Consider the following 21,857-nt stretch of genomic DNA (forward strand, 5'->3'; position numbering starts at 1 on the left):
GACTTTGAAGTAAAAAATACTGTTTTACTAAGTGGAGGTTCAATGCAGAGCACAACTTTATTATGCATGGTAGTCTTCCTTCAATTAGTGGACTCTCTTATATTAATATTAAAATGAGTGAGGATTGGTGTTTTATGGGCATTTTAATATTAATTTTAATATTTGTTTACTGTCTAATTCTTCATTGTAACAACTAGTTTTAGTCGAACAAAGTGGGAGTTTTGTTTTGCTGCATGGTCCGTTTCTTTGTTCAGTTTATGCAGCATTATCCTTTCATTCTCATGCCATTATTTGGCAATGGACCCACGTGCATGGCTGCAATTTTCAGCTTCCAGTAACTCCTATTTCATTTGCGTTATGAGGCTTTAATCACAATAATTAATGGTGGTAGAATGTGGACATAAGTTTTATGTAACTCGTGTAACTTTCATTCTTAATTCCACCATTATCCTATCTTTATGTGGTATAACTCATGTAACTCTTGTAACCTCTAATCCATTGATATTCTATCTTTACTATCCCACATTCATTCTTATTCATTGCATGGAAGACTTTCTCTCCTATAAATAAAGGTGGTCTTGCATGATTTTGCTACACACAAGATTATAGAGAGTTCACAAAAGTTAGTAAAAAAGAGAGTTTATTAGTTGAAGGGAGGTGTTCTTTTTGTGGAGCTTTGAACTCAACTATTGTCCAGAGTTGTTGAGTTGTTCTTTGTGAGAAAGGTTGTATAATATCTTAGAGGGGACAAGTCAAGAAATTACTGCTGGACCGGAGAAATATTTTGCTGCAGTGGGCTTGAATCTCCTTAAAGAGAGCGAGATATCCGCACCTCAGCCGAAGAAGAAGAAGATATTCTATTTTTTCCGACAATTATAATTTTCAATTGTAGTTTTATTGTAATTTCACCAACAGTTTGTGGCTCTTCTAATTGTGTATGAAGATTTGGAGACATTCTTTTGGAAAAAAAAACAAAACTCAGCTCTGTTTGCAAATCCTAACAAATACAGGAACAGACTTGTGCATAAGAAACTTTCTGCGTCTCTGTCTTATATCGAACATATACAGTTGAACAGACCCGTGCACAAGAAATTTCTGTGGATGGTGATGTGACATGGCTATGTGGCTTTTTTTGGTGAAATTTTGTTAAGGGGGGATATTTTTGAGCCAAATATTTGACGGAGGAGTATTTTTGAGTCAAAAAACTAAAGAGGAGTATTTTTGATCCATTTCAGATAGTTCAAGGGTATTTTTGACCGTTTTTCGTTTTTAAAATAAAACACATCCTAATATAACATGCTCCACCCAACACAAACAAATATATCGCTTTCTAAGTTTTGTTGGTCAAATTTTTCCAACCAGATTAGGACACTGGATATTTATAATTGTATAACTCATGAAAAATGAATCTGCAAGAGTGCAGACACAAACAAATATATTCCTTCCTTAGTTTATGAATCTGCATTAGTGCATAATTCGTGAAAAATGACACTTAGTGATCAAATGCAACAGATCAGGCTCACTGAATATTACTCTTGATGATTGAGCTACGAGGTCTCCTTATGTGACAATCATGGTATTTCTTCATTCTTATGTCTTTATATACAATTTGAATCTACATAAACTTTTTATCATGTCATTTGCTCAGAAAACTTATCCAGTGATTCTGGTATGTAGATGCACATAGAATTGCATACCAAAATTTAAAATTTGAACATAACTAAAATAGGATCAGAGTTTGTACAAGACATTTTCTCTTATTTCATGCCCCTGATTTATCCCATTCTATTTTACATTTTGTTCATCTATAAACAATCTACTAACATTGCACGTTGAAAGAGAAAAATATTTGTTCGTTGAGAAAATTCGATAAAGAGAACTGGTGGGGGATATATTTGTTTGTCTTTTTTGTGGATAAGTTGGATCGAACAGGTGTGATTAAAGTGTATTTTATTTTTTTAAAATAAGGCATTTAATATTGAATTGGACTTTCCTGTTAAAGAATGAATACAGGTGAAAAGTTTGATAACACCACTCCTGCATAGGACCATACCGCTGTCTCGTCACGTATAGTTGGTACTTTATAATTTCTCGTTGAGGATGCAGGCAAATTTTTGGTCTTCGTACAATTCGAGTTAGATTTTCGTTCAGTTCAATTGGTGTGGAGTCGTCCAGTGTTTGCATGCCCTTATTTATACCATTTGAAAACTATTTTATACCATTTGATGACTTCGTTAGTATATATTCAAATAACTACTACAAATCACCATAAAAAAAATAACAACTATTGTCACCGCTAAAATAACTATGTACCTCAATGATTTTCCAATGATTATGAGCCAAAATAAGCTATCACGGCGCAGATTAAGCTGGGAAGAACCTCAAGGAACTAATATATGATGCTCATTCACTTACAGAAGGCTGGAAATCGAATACAGCATCAATGCTGTACAACACCAGGCAAATAAAACACACTATAGCAGCACAATGAGAAGCGAAAATCAGCAGAGATAGGGTTCAGCTCAAACTTGAAGTCCGCTTTGCCCTTTCATACATTTCATGTTGCCAGTACATAAAGTAGATTACTACTGAGCACCATCTGGAATCAGTACAACTGATCCAGATGTCTTCCTGCTCTCAAGGTCAGCATGTGCTTGTGCCGCCTGAGACAATGGGTAAGTATGATTGACACGGACACGTAGAACACCTGATGCAGCGTTTGCAAATACCTCTCCAGCAGTTTCCAGTAGTTCGTCCCTCGTAATGGTGTAATGCATCATGGTAGGCCTTGTCAGAAAGAGCGATTTCACTGCAAGAGCTGATAAAGGTACTGGATCTGGCGAACCAGATGATTGCCCGAAACTCACCATGAATCCACAAGTTTTTAAGCAGTCTAATGATCCCTGATCACAAAAGTTTCTTAATCAAAGGCTACTCAGGAACAGGTCACCCAAGTCTCTGCCCATCATAGTTTTCTTGTTCATTCTCTTAAAGGCTAAAGATGTTGCATTCAATTTTCCCCCTGAAAAGCTGGTTTATTGCTAGTTTACAGTTAAGGATTTTGCAAGTTGTGATCGTCTTAAAATAGATTTTAATTTCCAATAAGAAATTGTGTCAGATCCAAACCCAAAACCTACATGACAAACTTCACCATTCTGATGAAATTGTTTTTCTGCAAGCTCGTGTGAATTGGGACTAACTTGGCGATAAAGAATGAATTTAAATGCCAATACCTGAAATGTATCTTTCCCAACAGAATCATAGACAACTTCAACTCCTTGGCCAGATGTGATCTCATTGACACGAGTGACAAAATCCTCTTCCTTATAGATTATGACATGATGACACCCGTCATCTTTCGCTTGGATTGCCTTCTCTTTAGTTGATACAGTCCCAATGACTGTAGCACCAAGGGTATTTGCCCATTGGCACAATAGAGAGCCAACTCCACCTGCTGCAGCATGAACAAGTACTGTGTGCCCACGTTCAACCTGTAACACGCAAGACAATATAAATTTGATGAAAGTAAAGAAGCTATACCTTAGTTTGCAATTAAGAAACTAAGACAAACTGCTATTCAATTAAAAAGGATTTTAAAAAATAAAGTTTCGAATGAAAAGGAAATAGATGGATAAAATTCTAAGACGACAGCAAATTCTAATTTGTTGCACAAGCATTACACACCAAAATTAAGGAACGGTCACTTATTTTCCTTTCCGCTCTCTTCGAATCACTGATATAAACAGAGCTGGTTCACGTTCAGCATGTTGGATTTAGTATAGCACACTATTCTACAAACTGGACTGCCTCAACCTCCAAATCATGTTAGGAAGCATTTTGTCCCCCTTCCCATGGTTTGCGACTCTCAAGTGATTCTGTAAATCTCTAAGAATTCAATTTATTGGGTACCTGACACTGATCAGGAGAGGGTGGAGACACATTATGTTAAGCACTTAACCTTTGTCAAAACAAGAAAACAGTGCACCCATAATAAAATGTATTCCTTGATCTTGGCACTTTCAAGCATTCAAATCATCTATATTTAATAATTTTCTGATGTTGGATCTGCTTCAAATACTAGCTGCAAACAATCAATTAAACCAGCAGGAAATTAAAGATACCAGCCATTCCACAGTTCTCCAAAGTTGTTTTGGTACAGAGAATATCAGGATTTTAGGAGCATAGCCTAGCCATCCAGAACACAGATCTGCCCGATACCTCAAGTCAAAAATGGAGTACGGATGGTGCTTATATCTTTGTAATACTGGTAAGTCCTCCATTTTTCCCATTATCTCAAAAAAATCATATGAAATTTAAAAGTTGGAAACTTCAAAAAGAAGAAGAAAAGATCCATAATCATCTGCAGTATGCCCATCTAGATTACTAACTCTCAACTTCTAAAACACACACCTAATATCAAAAGCAACGGTATTGGTCTCCTCAAGACATACCACTGCAGACTATGTCTATTACTTCTTCAAGTTGTAGTTACTCATGCAATAACTATGAGAAACACACGATGCAGTTGTGAAAATCAATAGGACCTAGCAACCTGCTGGATCACCAGGAAATAGATTGATTTACTTAATAAAAGGAAAACAAGGATGAAGGAACCTCAATCATGGGATATGCATCTAATAGCTAAGCATCCATTAGTACTGCAGACTATGTCTAAAAATTGAGTTTACAGTAATAAGAGAGAATCAAATAATATTGTGTATTAAAATGTCTAATATTCCGTTAATTGTCCTTATATTGTGATCACATTGGTTAACATGTGGGAAAAAGCATCATAAACCATAAAACAAACACTTAATCATGCCCCTGTAAGAGTTGAGGATTTCTTCTGCAAATCATATAGTTTGAAGGCATGTCTCCATTTCGTTGAAGGGGAGCCTTGGAATAACTGGTAAAGTTGCTGCCATGTGACCAGGAGGTCACGGGTTCAAGCCTTGGAAATAGCCTCTGGCAGAAATGCAAGGTAAGGCTGCATACGATACACCCTTGTGGTGGGGCCCTTCCTTGGACACCGCACATAGCAATAGCTGTAGTGCACCGGGCTGCCCTTTTTTTGAGGAACAGATGGAAAAAAAGAATAGAGGAAACTCGGCTGCTGTAAGACTATGATCTACGTACTTTGAAGCAGCGTCGCAGTAGGAACTGAGCAGTCATGCCCTTGAGAAGTATGGATGCTGCAACAATGGGGTCAATAGAGGGAGGAACAGGCACAACTTTATCGGCAGGAAGGATCTGTTCCTCAGCATATGAACCCATCGGATTGCCAGCATATGCAACAATATCACCAACTTTCCTCCCAGTTAATCCGGAACCAACAGCTGTTACAATCCCTACGGCCTCCATACCTGTCATAAAGAAATTAAGTCTAGCTTTAACCCAATTGAATGCTACCTAAATGATGCTTCTTTCGTCTTCTATACCTCATAATAGAAATGTTTCTATCATGTTCTTTAACTCCATATGTTAGAATCTAGCATGTCCGAAGAGATGAGAAACAAGGTTGAACCATACAAATACACAATTGATAACTTGATACACACAAAAAATTACCACTCTAGACGAAATAAGAACATCACTATATAAGTGTCGATGGTGATAATGAGAAGTACATGCCCTGTTTTTCTTTTGTTCGATAAGTATATGGACCAGAGCTGTAGTAAAGCAGAATCTCTATGCATCTAATATACTTCGGCTCTTTAGTCTTTACTGCCTGTGAATCATTGGCTAAAGTAGTGATACGATCCTGACTGGCATCAACACCCTTGAATATGTCATTCAAGGCCAACACATGAAGAATCAAGCTTTGGCCACATTGAGGGCACAAGAACATGCATGGGGAAACCATTTTGAGCATACAAAAGAGCAATTCCATGTTTGGAAGATTGCTTGGAGCTTGCTTTGCTGCCTACAAAAGGATTCCAAGTGATGAAGATTGAGTGAGGGAGCCAAAATGACAAGAACCCCACAGTTTTGGAGTGACCAATGGGCCGAAGGTCGCCACTTTAGTGACTGACTGTCGCTTGGACCGTCAAGTGAAGGCCAAAGGGGGACTACATGCTGGATGGGAGCGACGAGAGGCGGGATGGCCCGTCACACCATTGACTGACCGTCGCATGGACCGTCCCACCTTAGACAGATTGGACATTTTGTGTTGGGCCTTTTCCATCTCATTCCACTTAGTTTATGGGCCACTTTTAGGCCTAATGTAATAGTTTAGCTTAAGACTATAAATAGATAACCTTAGGTCTTTTCTTCCTTAGCTTGTTTTTGAATATTGATTATGATGAACACTTTTGAGAGCGTCTTGAGTGCTTGGACAAGCAAATGTTGAATCTCGATTAGAAACGGTGGTTATAAGGGCGATCGATTCCCTTACGGTCATCGTATGAATTAGGTGCTCGTGGATTATTGAATTAAGAGTTTTGGGGCTTGATATGCTCTTTAGTGTTTGATTCTTTTATCTTCTTTGTGTCAATCTATTTATCTATCATCTATCTATCCTCTATCTTTAATTTTCCGCCTTAGATTCGAGTCCTCGTGGTTTGGATCGTATCAAGTAGTTTTGAAGTGGATAACGAGTTAGGCTGTGAGTGGTAGGCAATAGTAAGCAATCAATGAAGTGCTTTAGGGAGTTAAAAACAGCATAGATCTGGAGATTCCCGAATAGGGTGAACCTCCAGTTCTCCACATGGAGAAAACCTATTTAAATTTCAAACAACAGATCATCCCATGTTTAATGGAGATATTCATGCCAAAGCAGATGCAGGCTTTTCTTTTTGCATATGATGCAGTTCCAAAGCTAATCATAACCAGCAGAAGATATTCAAATTATGGGATGCCTTAAACTAGCGAGTTCCAGTAGGATTTTCATATAAAAATAGGATCATATCATTCATAAAATGTCCGTAAACATATCGAAGAAGAGAAAACAATTGACATAGGGAAATGAAAGCACCTGGCGTAAAGGGAAATGCAGCAGCTTTGTAAACTCCTTTCCGGAAATATATGTCAATGAAGTTGAGGCCAATGGCCTTATTTTTCACCCTGATCTCTCCATCTTTTGGGTCTCCCAGTTCAACGTCCTCCCATTTGAGAACCTACAAAACAATGGCCTTGTTGTTGATAATTATTCAATGGATTTTTGTTGTTGCAATTAAAAAAGAAGGCCTTGTCGTTGGTATCTGTCCTCCTGCTACCTCTAAACACATAAAAACGCAAACAGAGAATTTATCACACTAAAATTTAGTTTTATGTCCAAGGAATTGAAAGATCCATCGATTAAGATTCTACTTTGAAAACCTGAATGTGACAGCGGATCAAGTGATAACAAAGCAAAATATCACTGGAGATCTCGGAATAACTTATGTGTTCCTAACAATGAGGGTGGCAGTGGTATCAAAAACATGAATGACATCTCCGACATCTTAGCCATCAAAAGATGGTGGAGGTCAGGACTAAGCCTTCTTTTTAGGCTGATTTCATGAGGATAAAATATTGCAATAGGGTGCCCATAGCATGGACAAGTGGAAACTCTCAAGCATGGAAATTTCTAATTAAAGCTAGGGAGAAAACTCTCAAGCATGGAAATTTCTAATTAAAGCTAGGGAGAACACTGAAATAAACATTCTTTGGAATATTAATGATGGTTGTTGCAGCATGAGGTGGAGTAATTGGTCTGAGAAGGGTGCTTTGGCATTCCTTTATCCTGGTAATATTGATAACATTACGGCAATGTCAGTGACTATATTGACAATGGTAAGTGGAATTTGGAGAAGCCTTTGTGAGGTGCTCCCAGATGGCATGACTCAACATATTAACAACATTCCCTTTTGAGATCAAGAAAGCCATGACTTTGCCATCAGGACTATACCCAAAGCATGGCAAATCATCAGACAACCTAGGCAGAAGGACACCACTCTTGACAAGGTATGGCAATATTGTTTACAACAACATACCCAGTGTATTCCCACAAAGTGCAGTCTAGGGAGGGTTTAAGTGTACGCAGTCCATACTACTACCTTCTAAGAAGTAGAGAGGTTGTTTCCGATAGACCTCCCGGGTCAAGATAGATGGATAAAAAAAATAGAATACAAAGGCGTAATAAAACTTAAAACATAAACCAAGATGGAATAACAGACCAATAAAGAAAAAGAAGAAATAAGACACCCATAGAGTAGTACTATAAACTATCTAATCGAAAGCAACACATCACCCAAACCCCACAAACAAGAAAGTCCAAGATACGCGCATAGCACTACGACCACTAGCATGACTATAACAACGCAATCCTATCTATTATCTAAGACTCCAACGAACTAGCCATCTCTCCTAATCTGCGTCTCTATACCTTCCTATCTAGGATCATGTTCTGAGTAAGTTGTAACTGCTCCATGTCATGTCTAATCACCCCACTCCAATACTTCTTTGATGTACCTCTACCCCACCTGAAACCATCCATAACCAACCTCTTACACCTCCAAACTAGGGCATTCGTGCCCCTTTTCGTCATATGTCTAAACCATCTCAATCTCACTTCCCACATCGTATCTTCCACCAAAACCACTCCCACCTACTCCCAAATAACCTCATTTTTAACCTTATTCCTTACCCAGTAAGTCCACACATCCAACACAACATCCTCATTTCCGTCACCTTAAACTTTTGGATATGGAAGTTCTTGACTGGCCAACACCCTGTTCCATACAGCATGACCGATCGAACTGTGAATTTGTAGAACTTGTCTTTAAACTTCGGAGACACCCTCTTATAACACAAAACTCCAGAGGCAAGCTTCCATTTCATCCACCCTGCCCTAATACGGTGTGTGATATCCTCGTCAATCTCTCCATTATCCAGGATCATAGACCCGAGAAACTTAAAACTCTCTTTTGAACAGCTTGGGAATCCAACTTCACTGCCACATTGTCCCCATGCATCAAAACATCAACCTGAACCCTTTAGACTCTAGGGTTTAATTTATCATTAACTCCTCCCCGGGGCTCGTCAATCAGAACTACATCATCCGCAAATAACATACACCATGGCATCTCCCCTTGAATATGCTGCGTCAAAACATCCATCACCGAGGCAAATAAAAATGGACTAAGAGTTGATCCCTGGTGCAACCCTACCAAAACAGGAAAATGCTTTGAATTTCCTCCCACCGTCTTCACACGAGTCTTTGCTCCATCATACAAGTCCTTAATCGATATGATTCCTCTAGACTCCACACACCTCCAAAAAAACTCTCTAGGGACTTTGTCGTACACCTTCTCTAGGCCGATGAACACCATGTGTAAGTCCCTCTTCCTTCCTTATACTGCTCCACCAATCTCCTCAAGAGGTGAATTGCCTCTGTCGTCGAGCAACCTGCATAAATCCAAACTGATTCTCAAAAATAGGCGCGATCCTCCTCAACCTCAACTCGACCACTCTCTCCCAAACCTTTATAGTGTGACTCAACAACTTAATACCCTTGTAGTTATTGCAACTCTGTAAGTCACCCTTGTTCTTGTATGAATAAATCATTATACTTCATCTCCACGCCCCGGACATCTTCATCGTCCTGAAAATGTCGTTAAACAACTCAATCAGCCACCCTAAATCTGCCCTACCAGCGGTCTTCCAAAATCCACTGGGATCTCGTCTGGCCCAATCTGCCCTACCCCTACGTATCCTACGAATAACCCCTTGACCTTCTCAACCTTTATACATCTACAATAACCATAATCGTGACAACCCTCTGAGTGCTCCAAGTCCCCTAACACAATACCGTTGTCCCTCTCGTCATTCAATAGTTTTAGGAAATAAGACAGCCACCTCTTCCTAACGAGGACGTCCTCCACCAGTACTATGTCATCTTCTACCTTGATGCACTTGACTTGGTCAAGGTCACGGTCCTTCCGCACCCAAGCCTTGACAAGCTTATATAACTTCTTTTCCCTGTCTTTCTCCTCTAATCCCACATACAAGCTTTCGAAAGTTGCTATTTTAGCCGTCGTAACCGCTAAATTAGCCTCCTCCCTAGCTAACTTATACTCCTCCCTATTTGTCTGCTTCTCTTCTTTATCGTTACTCTAACCAACTTTGCATAAGCCACCCTTTTAGTCTCTATATTTTTTTTAACTTCTTCATTCCACCACCAGTAGTCCCCCGTTATTGGTCGGTTCGGCCCCTCGAAACACATAACACCTCTCTAACCGTCTCTTTGATGCAACTAGCGGTCCTCTTCCACATACTATCCACATCCCCTACTCTCCCACACCCCAAAGCGGCCAACTCAGTGTTTTGGACGGCGAAAGGCGACATGACTGCGCCTCGCCACGCGACGAGGCGAGCAGCGAGCAACGAGGCAATCGCCTTTTGAAAGTGCGGCGACAATTAATATAAAAAATTAAAATAATATATAAATGATCAAAATTTCAATAGCACTAATACAACAACAACAAACCCAGTATATTCCCACATAGTGGGGTCTGGGGAGGGTAGAATGTACGCAGTCCATACCACTACCTCTAGGGAGGTAGAGAGGTTGTTTCAATAGCACTAATATATTACAAAAATATTTCAAGTTAAGAATTAAAAATAGACAGTAGATAGATCAAGTAGATTGAGATGCCATTGAAATTGAACTAGTTGTTAATGATCAAGTCATTTAATTAGTATATTACTATCATATTATGTTATATAAGTTATTAAAAAAAAGATTTTTTTACATAATACATTTATCTTACTGTTACAGTGACAGTGCAACACTGTATTACTGTTACAAAGGAAGAAAAATAGAAGAAGAGAAAAAGAGCAAGGAAAAAAACAAGTATGCCAAAACACCAGTTCAGTCGCCGAATTAAGAAAAAAGAAGAAAAAATAATAGAAATCAATACTTATCGGAGTATCTGGAGTCACCAAAGTAGCCGTCGCCAGTCACCGGAGTCGAAGTCGAACTTGTGAGATGGTAATGGTAGCAGCCGCAATCGCCAATCAAGTAAGTTGGTAGAGCCAAAATAGAAAAATAAGCCCTAAAATTAGTTTTTATCCCTAAAACCTTAATTTAAAAAAAAAATTAAAAAGGCGACGCCACTATCGCTTTGCCTTGTCGCCTTTTGGATGTCGCAGTGCCACGACAACAAGAGGCGACCATGCCTCGCCTCGCCATTCGCCATTGGCGATGTGGCAAACTCTTTTTACAACACTGGGACAACTTCTCTCCAATCTCAAGAGCGTTAGCCGGGGTCAACCTACTCACTTAATTCGGGGATGATCCTCCCCACCCCTCCTCTTTCTGCCCTTCTTGATATCCAAGTCTATCACCAGAAGCTTATATTGGGTCGAATGGTTCTCATTAGGGAATAACCTTATGGTCCTTACACAACACTCTATCACCATTCCTAAGGAGCAAAAAGTCTATTTGAGTCCTGATCACCGCCTTACGGAAGGTAATAAGGTGTCCCTCCTTTCGAGAAGCTCGAATTCACTACCACCATCCCAAAGGGCCTAGCAAAATCCAAAAAAAACGGCTCCCCCTTCATTTTTATCCCCGAAACCAAAGCCTCCATACACATCATCATAACCTCTTATTAATAATGACCCAATGTGCCCATTGAAATCCCATCCTATGAAAATCTTTTCTGAGCTTGGCACACCTCTCACCACCTCATCTGAAACCTCCCAAAATCTTTTTTACTCCTTCTTGTCCAAGCCCACCTGGCGCGTAGGCACTAAAAATGTGTAGCATAGACCCTCCAATGACCAACTTAATCGTCGTCAATGTATCGTTGACCCTCCTAACCTTCACCACTTGCCCCCTAAGCTCTTCAACTACTAAGATACCTACCCCATTCCTACGTCTCTCGCTCCCCGAGTACCACAACTTATACCCGATCATATCCCTAGCCTTCGAACCTACCCACTTGGTGTTCCGGACACACTATATTGATCCTCCTCTTTCTAAGAATCTTCACGAGCTCGATGGACTTACTTTGAAGGGTCTATATGTTCCAAGACCCTACTCTCAACCTAGAGGCTGTCGCATCCCGCATAACCCTACTAGCCCTCGTCCCTCACCCCAAACCTGGCCCTGGCTCCGCCTCGACCTCCCCTCCGACCCCACACTTGAAACTGACTACACCCCCAACCGCAACCCCAACCCCGACCACGACCTATGACATGACCATAGTCTACCATTAACCAACCACCAAAGCCACTACTCAAAAACAAACGAAAAAAGAAGGCACGCACAGAGCACATGAGATCCAACACACCCAAGACAACAATCCAAACCAATTATTGTTTGCCTTTAAAATTTTCATTTATTACTTGTACATTGATTCTTAAAGAGCTACCTTTCGATGAGATTCTTCATATTTTAGTAACCAATTAGTCTCCAGATGCTTTTATTGTGCTACACCTACTTGTGATGCCATAAATCATGTTTTTCATTACTGGTGAGGTTGTTTATTTTGTTTGAAACTTCTTTGGTAACCATCTGGGAGTTAGACATCACTCGGTCTCTAAAAAGAATTTTAAATACATGATGGAATGTTAGGATTAACGACGTACATAAACTAATTCTAAAAACAGTTCTTATTTGTATTTGTTGGGAAATTTGGAGGAGCTACACTTCTTGTAAATTTGGTGACCAGAAAAGATTTTTTACTTCCAATACGGAAGTGCACATCCAGCGAAACATCAAGACATCCATATCTGTGGCATTTCCTAGCTGTGATATTACAGGTAAGTGGACTTAACTATGTCAAAGAATTGAAAGATTCAGACAAGCCATTTACTTGGACCAAACCAATGCTTAGAAGGATTAAAGTTAACACCGATGGTGATACAAACCGAATGGGCTCCACTCTTTTGGGATCTATGCTTCAAGGACCAAACCTAAGGATCCACGACTTGATCATTCTAGGAAAGCGGGTACGTGATTGGAGGATAGCTTGGAGCACGAGAGTAGCTACAGTTCATGATATCTTTCGAGGGAATAATGAGCAACACCACATTTGGATAATAGGTTGGGCCATGGGAGAGCATAGGTACCAATATAGGGCCCATTTCGCATGGTATTTGGCTTTTGAATCACTTTTAGGCCCAATTTGTGATAAATGGCCCTTGGCCTATAAATAGCTAGGGGTCTCTTCATTTTAGGGGTGGGTTGATTTTGGATGATTGTATGCACTTGAGAGTGTTTTCTTGAAGCTTATTGGGAGCTTTATGGATGGATTGTTGAGAAACATGGGTTGCTCGGGATCTTATTCCTGTGAGGTCCTCGTAAGAGGTTTGTGCTTGTGGTAATTGATAGGAAGGTCTTAGGATTTGATATACCCTTTGATTGTCCTATTTTTATCTCATTGTGTCAATCTATCTATCCCTTTATTTTCTATCTTATTTCTTTGTTTTAGTGTATTTCCTTTGTTCTTGTGTTGTTCTCATTTTCGTAGTTTCTTCTCGTATCATTTGGTATTAGAGCCGAGCTTGATTTCGTTCTCACGAAGTCAATCTTGGGTCTATTTGTGTTGAAAAATCAAAAATCCACACAAAAATTCACTATTCACGTTTTTGTCCTTGGGTAAAATTTTTGAGTCTTTGATTTTATTGTTTTTCTTGTGTTTTAGTGTTAGATTCTTGTTCCCTAACACTAGTAGAGTCTAAATATCGAATTTGAGCTTCATCGGAGCTATATTGAAGATTCTACCATTTTTGAGAAGCTCAAGTTTGAAGATTAAAAGTGGGTTTTGAAATCAAAAATTTTTTATTAAGAATTTGAGAAAAATGATGCTTGAATGTGATTAGGAGGTGGAAAAGATCTTAGGTTCAAAATTTCATCGCATTCTGAGCAAGGGTTGAAGAGTTTGGAGCTTTTTGAAGTTCTTGGTGTTCTTGAGGAAGATTCAAATCTTCATCTTGAATTTTCTTCAAAAATTGGTTTTTGATCCTTAAAAGAGAAGAAAAAGTGCGAGTACAAAGCACCTTTTGAAGATCCAAAAGAATATTCCAAAAAAAGACCAAAGGGGGACCATTGGAAGTACAAAACAGTACAATTTTGGCCCCATTTGCAAGTTGTTCGGCCAATCTGCCTTTGGATGCCTTTGAGCTGCGCCTAAGCTGCTGAAGCGGGACAAAAGCACCTCAAATCAGTAGCTTATACGTTGGGATGCCCCCCATATGCCCTACATCCGCTACAGCGTGCTCCAACGCACGACAAGCCATCCAACTCACTTCTTTGCACGGTTTCAACCATCTAACTTCATTTCCTGATTCTTAACTTCATATATTGATTCTTAAACACTAATTAACACTAATAATTGATCTATTAGTTGATGAATTAGTTCTTGAGTCTAATTCCTTTCTTGTCCGTTCTTGTGTGCTTTCTTTTGTTTCATTGTTGTTTCTTGATTCAAGTATGATGGTTTGTTTTTGAGTTATCTTTCAATCTCAAATAAGAATAGATTCCATACTTGATCTACTTAGTTGTTTAATTGATTCTTGAGTCCATTTTATCTTTCTATTCTTTCTTTGTGTGTTTTATCGTTTCTTTCTTCGTAAGCTTTATTGAGTCAATTCTTTACCTTTAAATGAGTCATCCATAGTTGCTTCATCTCCTTTCTACCGCATACTAAGATCCATGGGTGGAGCAACCATTCACACTCTTATGGAAGCTCTCATGGGGATGCAACGAACTATGGATAATAAATGGATCCATGACACGAATTGAAGATACGTTGGAAAAAAATAAAGAAACGACTCATTAACCTAACACCGGGGTTCAACCATCAAAATTGTACCTCAAGACCTCAAGAACATGTTCCCTCAACCCAAAGGAATACTAACCAAGCTCCACAAGACATTGTTCAACCAATCCAAATCCAAATATGCAATGACTCTACCCACATTAGGCCCATTAACCATGATACTAGCATTTTACCTAGTATCACTCCTTTATTTCAGCAGGTTCATAAAAAAATAATCTCAAAGGAAGATGCAAGGAGAGTGCTTTATCAAAATGATCTTGAAGGCCTATCGGAGTTCATGCAAAAGGATTCCAAGCCTAAAAAGTATGATGACAAGTTGATAATAGAGTTGGATTCGAGGACGAATTCTTTTCAAGAAAGGAAAGATGATACAAACCGAATGGGCTCCACTCTTTTGCGATCTATGCTACAAGGGCCAAACCTAAGGATCCACGACTTATCATTCTAGGGAAGCGGGTACGTGATTGGAGGATAGCTTAGAGCACGAGAGTAGCTACAGTTCATGATATCTTGCGAGGGAATAATGAGCAACACCGCATGTGGATAATAGCTTGGGCCACAGGAGAGCATAGGCACCAATATAGGGCCCATTTCGCATGGTATTTGGCTTTTGAGTCACTTCTGGGCCCAATTAGCAGTTAGGATCACTTTTGGGCCCAATTTGTAATAAATGGCCCTTGGCCTATAAATAACTAGGACTCTTCTCATTTTAGGGGTTGGTTGATTTTGTATGATTGTATGCACTTGCGAGTGTTCTCTTGAAGCTTGTTGGGAGCTTTATGGATTGTTGAGAGACGTGAGTTGCTCGGGATTTCATTCCCGTGAGGTCCTCGTAAGAGGTTAGTGCTTGTGGTAATTGATACGAAGGTCTTAGGGATTGATATACCCTTTGGTTGTCCTCTTTTTATCTCATTGTGTCAATCTATCTATCCCTTTATTTTCTATCTTGTTTCTTTGTTTCAGTGTTTTTCCTTTGTTCTTGTGTTGTTCTCATTTTTGTAGTTTCTTCTCATATCAGATGGAAACTACATCGAGCATGTATTGGTAGTGTGGTGAGGAATGATTCTGGCAACCCGATCATGGCCTGAGGAATGATTCTGGCAACCCGATCATGGCCTTTTAGTCCCCATTCAACGTAAAAGCAACAATGATGGCTACGATATATGGGATTAAGTGATGCAAACAGGCTGGATGCAATACTTACGACCTTGAATGGGACTATTGAGTGATTACTGACATGATCAATAACAAGGTCACTAATAATCTCAAGCTCAAAGGTATTACCAGAGACATCATCAAAGGTATCAATGGCGCAGGCGTGAAGATTTAACAATATTTTAAGGATGCCAATCAAGTGGCCGACTTCTTATCCAAACAAGCCTTTTCAACTGGAAACACCAATGATTGTGTAAGCCGAGAGTTCAATAGATAAGGAGCCGGATGAAATTTTAGTCAATACCAAAAATGTAAATGAGTTAGGAGCGTAGAGTGAAGTCAGGGACCTTCTTAAACTCTTTTCAACATCTTCCTAAATAAATGAAAGGACTGTTTCAACTATATACATGGCAACTCCCTAGTATTAAAATACAAAGATATAACAAATGTAACTCCTTCGCAAGTTAATACTCTTATCCTAATTATATATGAAAGGTATTTTACAGGCAACCTTACATCTTATGCAAACGACCTTGATTTTCCAATCCTTAATTTTACGGACGTAAGGTCCATGTCCCCCTCTAATTCCCTCAAATTTATGTAATCATGATCCTCCTTGCTGCTACAATAGTTTCAACAAATATTATCAAGTGCCCAAATCGAGAAATTATCGGTATTAGAGAATTAGCATTTGATTTTTTATTTTTTTTTATTATATAACTAAGTGTTAGAAAAAGAAAAGAGATGGTAAGAAATAAACCTGAGGGCCACCAAGTTCATGAACCAGAATGGCTTTGACCATTTTTGGTGATACAGAGTGAGCTCTTACTTCTAATCTGATAGTAGAGGATGATACAGGAATACACTTGGGGCTTTTTCGGTTAGGGGTAACAGTTGTGGTCGGGGCAGTAGGAAGAGAAAAGAAAGAATTAGGCAGAAGAAGATTGTGAGTGTGGTGACAACGAAATGATGCGATTAATCGCATTATACTATATTGTTATTTGTCACTGGCGGTCGGAGACAGACAGATCCGCACCGATCGACCCGTAACCACTCGGAAGATTAAACCTCAAATAGCAACAAAATTGACTCTTTGAATGAAAAAAGTTCTCAAGTTTTGTCTCATATGAATGACAATATAAATTCACTCTTAGATAAGTTAATTTTCATAGTGAGTAAATCCATAATTACCCTGATGTGAGTTTTTAAAAAGAACACTTAATCTTTATTTTGTTACCTTATGGTTCTTATTTTACTTTGTTACTCTATAATTCTTACTAAAATTGTTGTAAATATATTATTTTGACCAAAATTTTGGCTATGCGTGTAAACACGAACAGAAAGCGCATGAATGGTTCAAAGTTGACTTAAATACTCAATCAAAAGCCGTCACGTGTAATTATTTGTCAAATATTTTAAAAATCTCTTCTTCTCCGCTTTAACAAACTCAATTCTCTTCTACCTCTTCTCTTCTTCCTCCATTGATAGCTTAGTTCGAAGAAAAAAATTATCTCTCTTCTCAAATTTTTCCCAACAAAATCATTCTTAAAATATCTATTTCTTGATATTTGATTGTTGTGTCTATTTTAATTCTAATTTTTACTTTTTATAGTTGTTGTATATCCTCTTTAGAAGTATAAAGCTCCATTTTAATGGAATTTTGATGTCATCATTAAACAATCAACAAATATGTAATCAAAACAAAATTAGGAAGCATTACAAAATTAATATAAACACGAAATTGGAACCATTGAAATGAAATCCAAAGAGCAAGAAGAATGAAAAAATCAGCAACTGGACGGGAGTAAGGGGTGGAGGAGAGTTGCTGTATGCAGGGAGAGGTTGGGGGTTGCTGGATGGGGTGGGTGGGGGAAGAGGGGTGGAGTGGGGTGATAAATTAAATAAAAAAGAAAAATTTATTAAAAAAATAAATAAAATATGAAATTAAATATATTTAACATATGGCAATACCTGATTGGTGCGTGTATTCATTCACTTTGTTGTGGCTGGAATTCAGCAAAAAATGATGTATTTGCAATGGTTTTAGTAAAAATCGTGGGGTAATAGGTCGAAAGTAAAGTTTAGGTATCTTTGTGAAAAATTCGAACAACATCAGGGGGTAATTATGTATTTACTCTTTCATAAATTTATCATCATAGTAGTTTATTTTACTTCTATTTCACCTTTAATTAGTAGTTTTTTTTTTCTATTCTTATTAGAATTTTTAATATTTTTAGAAAACATATTTTTCTAGAGAAAAATGCGGCACAATGGCTCGATGGACCCTTATACTATATTTGATTTTTAATGTGGATACTCCTACTTACATGTTTGTCATCTGGACCCTTGAACCCACTAAAAAATAATATTTTAAACCCTATTTTGATGTGTGTAACAAACTCACCTCCACGTCAGCTTTCACGTCATTTTAAAATACTACATTAAATTCCACATCATTTTTAAATGCCACGTAATAAATTAAATATTAAAATAATTCATTTTAACCACCTCTCTTTCCAAATAATTCAATACACTGTCTAAGAAATCTGTCTTCCATTTGTTCTGCATCTTCTTCAATGTCATCTCCAAGGTTGAATTCTCTCTCACACACATATTTTTTTTTCAGAAGAAAATTGTTAGATGTTCAACAAACATCGTTGTGTTTCCAATGAAATTATCTTCAATAGTCACCAAAATATTTTCTTGATGTTCAACACTTATTTTAGAAAACAAAAAAAAAAAAGTTGAATCTTTGTTGTATCAAAAAGCAATCTTTATAAAAAAAGAAAAATTTCTCTTTCTTTTTGAATCGAATTACCCATTTTATGAGCTGAATAATCCAATTTACCATTCAATTGTTTATACCCAAATCTTGAATTCCTACAAGGAACATGAATTTCTCTTTGAATCACCCAATTTATCCTTCAATTTTTTATGCCTAAATCTTGAATTTCTATAAGGAGCATGAATTTCTCTTCAAATTGAATACTTGAAAAACTTATGTACATTGAATAATTTACTTAGTACTAATGATGTGGTGGTTGTGGTGCGGGGTAGGGTGGAAATGGTTGATTGATGTTAAGGTGATGGTGTTAGGTTGGGGATGGGAGACGGGGTGGTTGGATGTAGTGGTGATGGTGGAGGCAGTGGTGGAGGAGGAGGTGGTTATTTCAAGTATGGCGAGTCTGGACCTTAGTTCGTAACTGTAACCAGGGTGGTGGTGGTAGATACTCCGACAGCGGCGGTGGTGGCGGAGGCGGTTGCTTCAAGTGTGGTGAAGACAGGCATTTGCTGAAATCCTCTACCCTTTGTTTTTAATTGTGGGAGCTGCAATGGTGTTTCGGGGGTGAGGGCTGGCTTTTACTACTTTTTTTTTAAAAATTATTTTAATGTAAAAATATCAAAAAAATGATCCTCACTCATACTTTAGGCGCGTGCACTCAGGCATTTCGTCCTACTTAGCCAATTTGTGCCACATAAGCTTGGTCAACGGTTAGAGGGTCCTAAAATATTGAGTTTTGATGGGTTGAGAGGTTCAGATATCAAAAGTCTAAATAAGAATATCCACATTACAAATCGGACATAGTACAAAGGTTCATCGAGCCATTTTGTCGAAAAATGCTTTGACCAACTAAATATAGAAAAGAATTTATTTATTTTTTATATCAAACACACCTTAAGGATGTGTTTGGCATGAAGGAAAATGTTTTTCCATGGAAAATATTTTCCTAGAAAATGTTTTCCTGGAAAACAAGTTGATTTCTTACTTGTTTTCTTATGTTTGGTTGGTGGATGAAAAATATTTTCTAGTATTTGGTTGGTGAATGAAAAAATATTTTTCAAAAAATACATTTTAGTGTTTAGCTAAAGCGTAAAAATATATTTTAGATTTCTTTTAAAAAAAATAAATTTAAAAAATTAAATTCTTTTTTGGGAAGGAGGTTGGTTGACGGGTGAGTGGGGGTGTCAGAATAGGTAGTAAGGGTAGGGTAAGAAAAAAAATTAAAAAATTAAAGGGGGGGGGGGGGGGGGGGAAGAAAAAAATTGAAATTTTTTTTAAAATAATTTTTTTTTTAGGTTGGGGGAAGGGATGGGAGAGGGGGCTGGTAAGGGGGGGTTAGGGGGTAGGGGGTAGGAGAAAAGTTTGAATTTTTTAATAAAATGTAGATATTATTTTTGGAGGGGGCTGGTAGGGGTAGGAGTGGGATGAGGTAGGGGATGGACTAAGAAAAAAATTTGAAATACTTTTTAAAATAATTATATTTTGGGGGTGGGGTGAGGGTAGAGGTAGGGGTGGGGTAGGAGTAGGGGTAGGGATGGGGTAAGGGTAGGGGTGGGGTGGGATAGGGGTGGTGTCGGGATGATAGGGTATTGGGGGCGGAGTAGATGATTTTGAGAATTGTATGAACATTTCAACTTTAAAATGAGGATAAAAGAGAGTTTTGAAAACTATTTTCCTTACTTTTTGTAGGAAAGTCATTTTCTTTAGATTTAAGGAAAATAAGTTGGGCAAATTAATTTTTCCAACTTAATTTTCTTAAATAAGTTGGTTTGAAAAACATTTTCCAAAACATATAAGTCAACCAAACATAAGAAAACTGGAAAACATTTTCTGAAAAATATTTTTCTTCATACCAAACACACCGTAAGTCTGACCTTCTTGACCATAAATTGAGATGGAGGGATTTACTTTTGATGTCTTATCAATTAAATCAAAACTAAATTAAAAATCCGAATTAAAAAAGACTTTTATTGTGCAAAGACTAGGATTTTAAATTCATTTGGTCCTAAAATTATTGCTTCTTCAAGTGAATGCAGCAAAGCTGACGGGAGCAACATTTTGATCAAAACTCAAATATAGTAGGATACATCTTCATCACAAACTCAACGAGCATTAAAAAGAAAAAGCACAATTTTGATTCTGTTATTAATTACTAATCAACAACGCAATCAAAAGTTATAAAAAAAAAATGTGCCACAAAATAAGTTAAGAATCTTTTATGAACACGTGTAAGATTACTGCCTAAAAATCAAAAAGACTATTTATCGTGTCAAAATGTATCCAAATCATAGAATCACATCGTTCTCCACACAAGAATTTTATTTTCTATCCGCTACTTTGATCCTAATTGCCACGTACTTGCAGATGATTGCTACACTAACAAAATATAATTAGAGTAAATTTAAATATACTAATTATAATTGCCTTGCTCGTGCATACTTTCTATACAAAAAGTGTCACCATCAAGGGTCATAATGACACTTGTCGTGCCAAGCCTTAACAAGTAAATCTATCACTCAAACTGATATGAAAAGGAAAATAATACCAAAACCCAAGATATGGCTTCTAGAATGAAGTCGAACCACACATATACAATGATAGAGAAAAAATACATAACAAAGATATCATTGTGGGCGATGGAATTTTATTAAATTTAAATCCGTATGAAATTCGAATATATTAAATTCAAAATCTATTAGTTCCAAATAAATATTGCGTATTAATATAAGGAAAATGACACTCTATAGCACTTTTTAAAACAAATAGCCCAAGTTTGAAAACTTTCCAAAAAGTGGCTAGTCGGATATACTATTTTCGTTTATAGCCATCCCTAATTTGGGTCATTATGGCCTACGTAGTTCATATACAGTCCATATACAATACTGATACAGTATTCAACTTGGGCAATTCGTCCCTTTTAAAAATATTTTAATTTTTTTTTGCTATAAATGTTTTATCTGATCAAATATTCTACTTTTTTTTATTGTTTAGAAATAATAATTAAATTATATAAAAACGATATAATTGTTAAATAGAATATGTATCTATATAAGATATATGTATAGAAATTGTATAGTTCTATCAAATATGTATATGTATAAAATATATAAAAAGTGTATGAAAATTATACAATTGTTGTATAAATGTGT

The 21,857-nt window shown here is 37.6% G+C and overlaps 1 protein-coding gene across 1 annotated transcript; it reads right to left on the reverse strand.

The window, feature by feature from the left end:
- Window positions 1-2,364: 2,364 nt before the first annotated feature.
- LOC107873377 (quinone oxidoreductase) lies at window positions 2,365-17,110 on the reverse strand. The gene is made up of 5 exons (XM_016720214.2): window positions 16,687-17,110; window positions 6,974-7,115; window positions 5,137-5,363; window positions 3,234-3,491; window positions 2,365-2,903 (listed from the first exon to the last, which is right to left on the reverse strand). Exons 1-5 carry the CDS (start codon window positions 16,909-16,911, stop codon window positions 2,586-2,588), a joined length of 1,170 nt encoding a protein of 389 aa, XP_016575700.1. The 5' UTR covers window positions 16,912-17,110; the 3' UTR covers window positions 2,365-2,585.
- Window positions 17,111-21,857: the final 4,747 nt, after the last annotated feature.

This window comes from Capsicum annuum, chromosome 6 (assembly GCF_002878395.1).
Source record: "Capsicum annuum cultivar UCD-10X-F1 chromosome 6, UCD10Xv1.1, whole genome shotgun sequence".
In the NCBI taxonomy this organism is placed as follows: domain Eukaryota; kingdom Viridiplantae; phylum Streptophyta; class Magnoliopsida; order Solanales; family Solanaceae; genus Capsicum; species Capsicum annuum.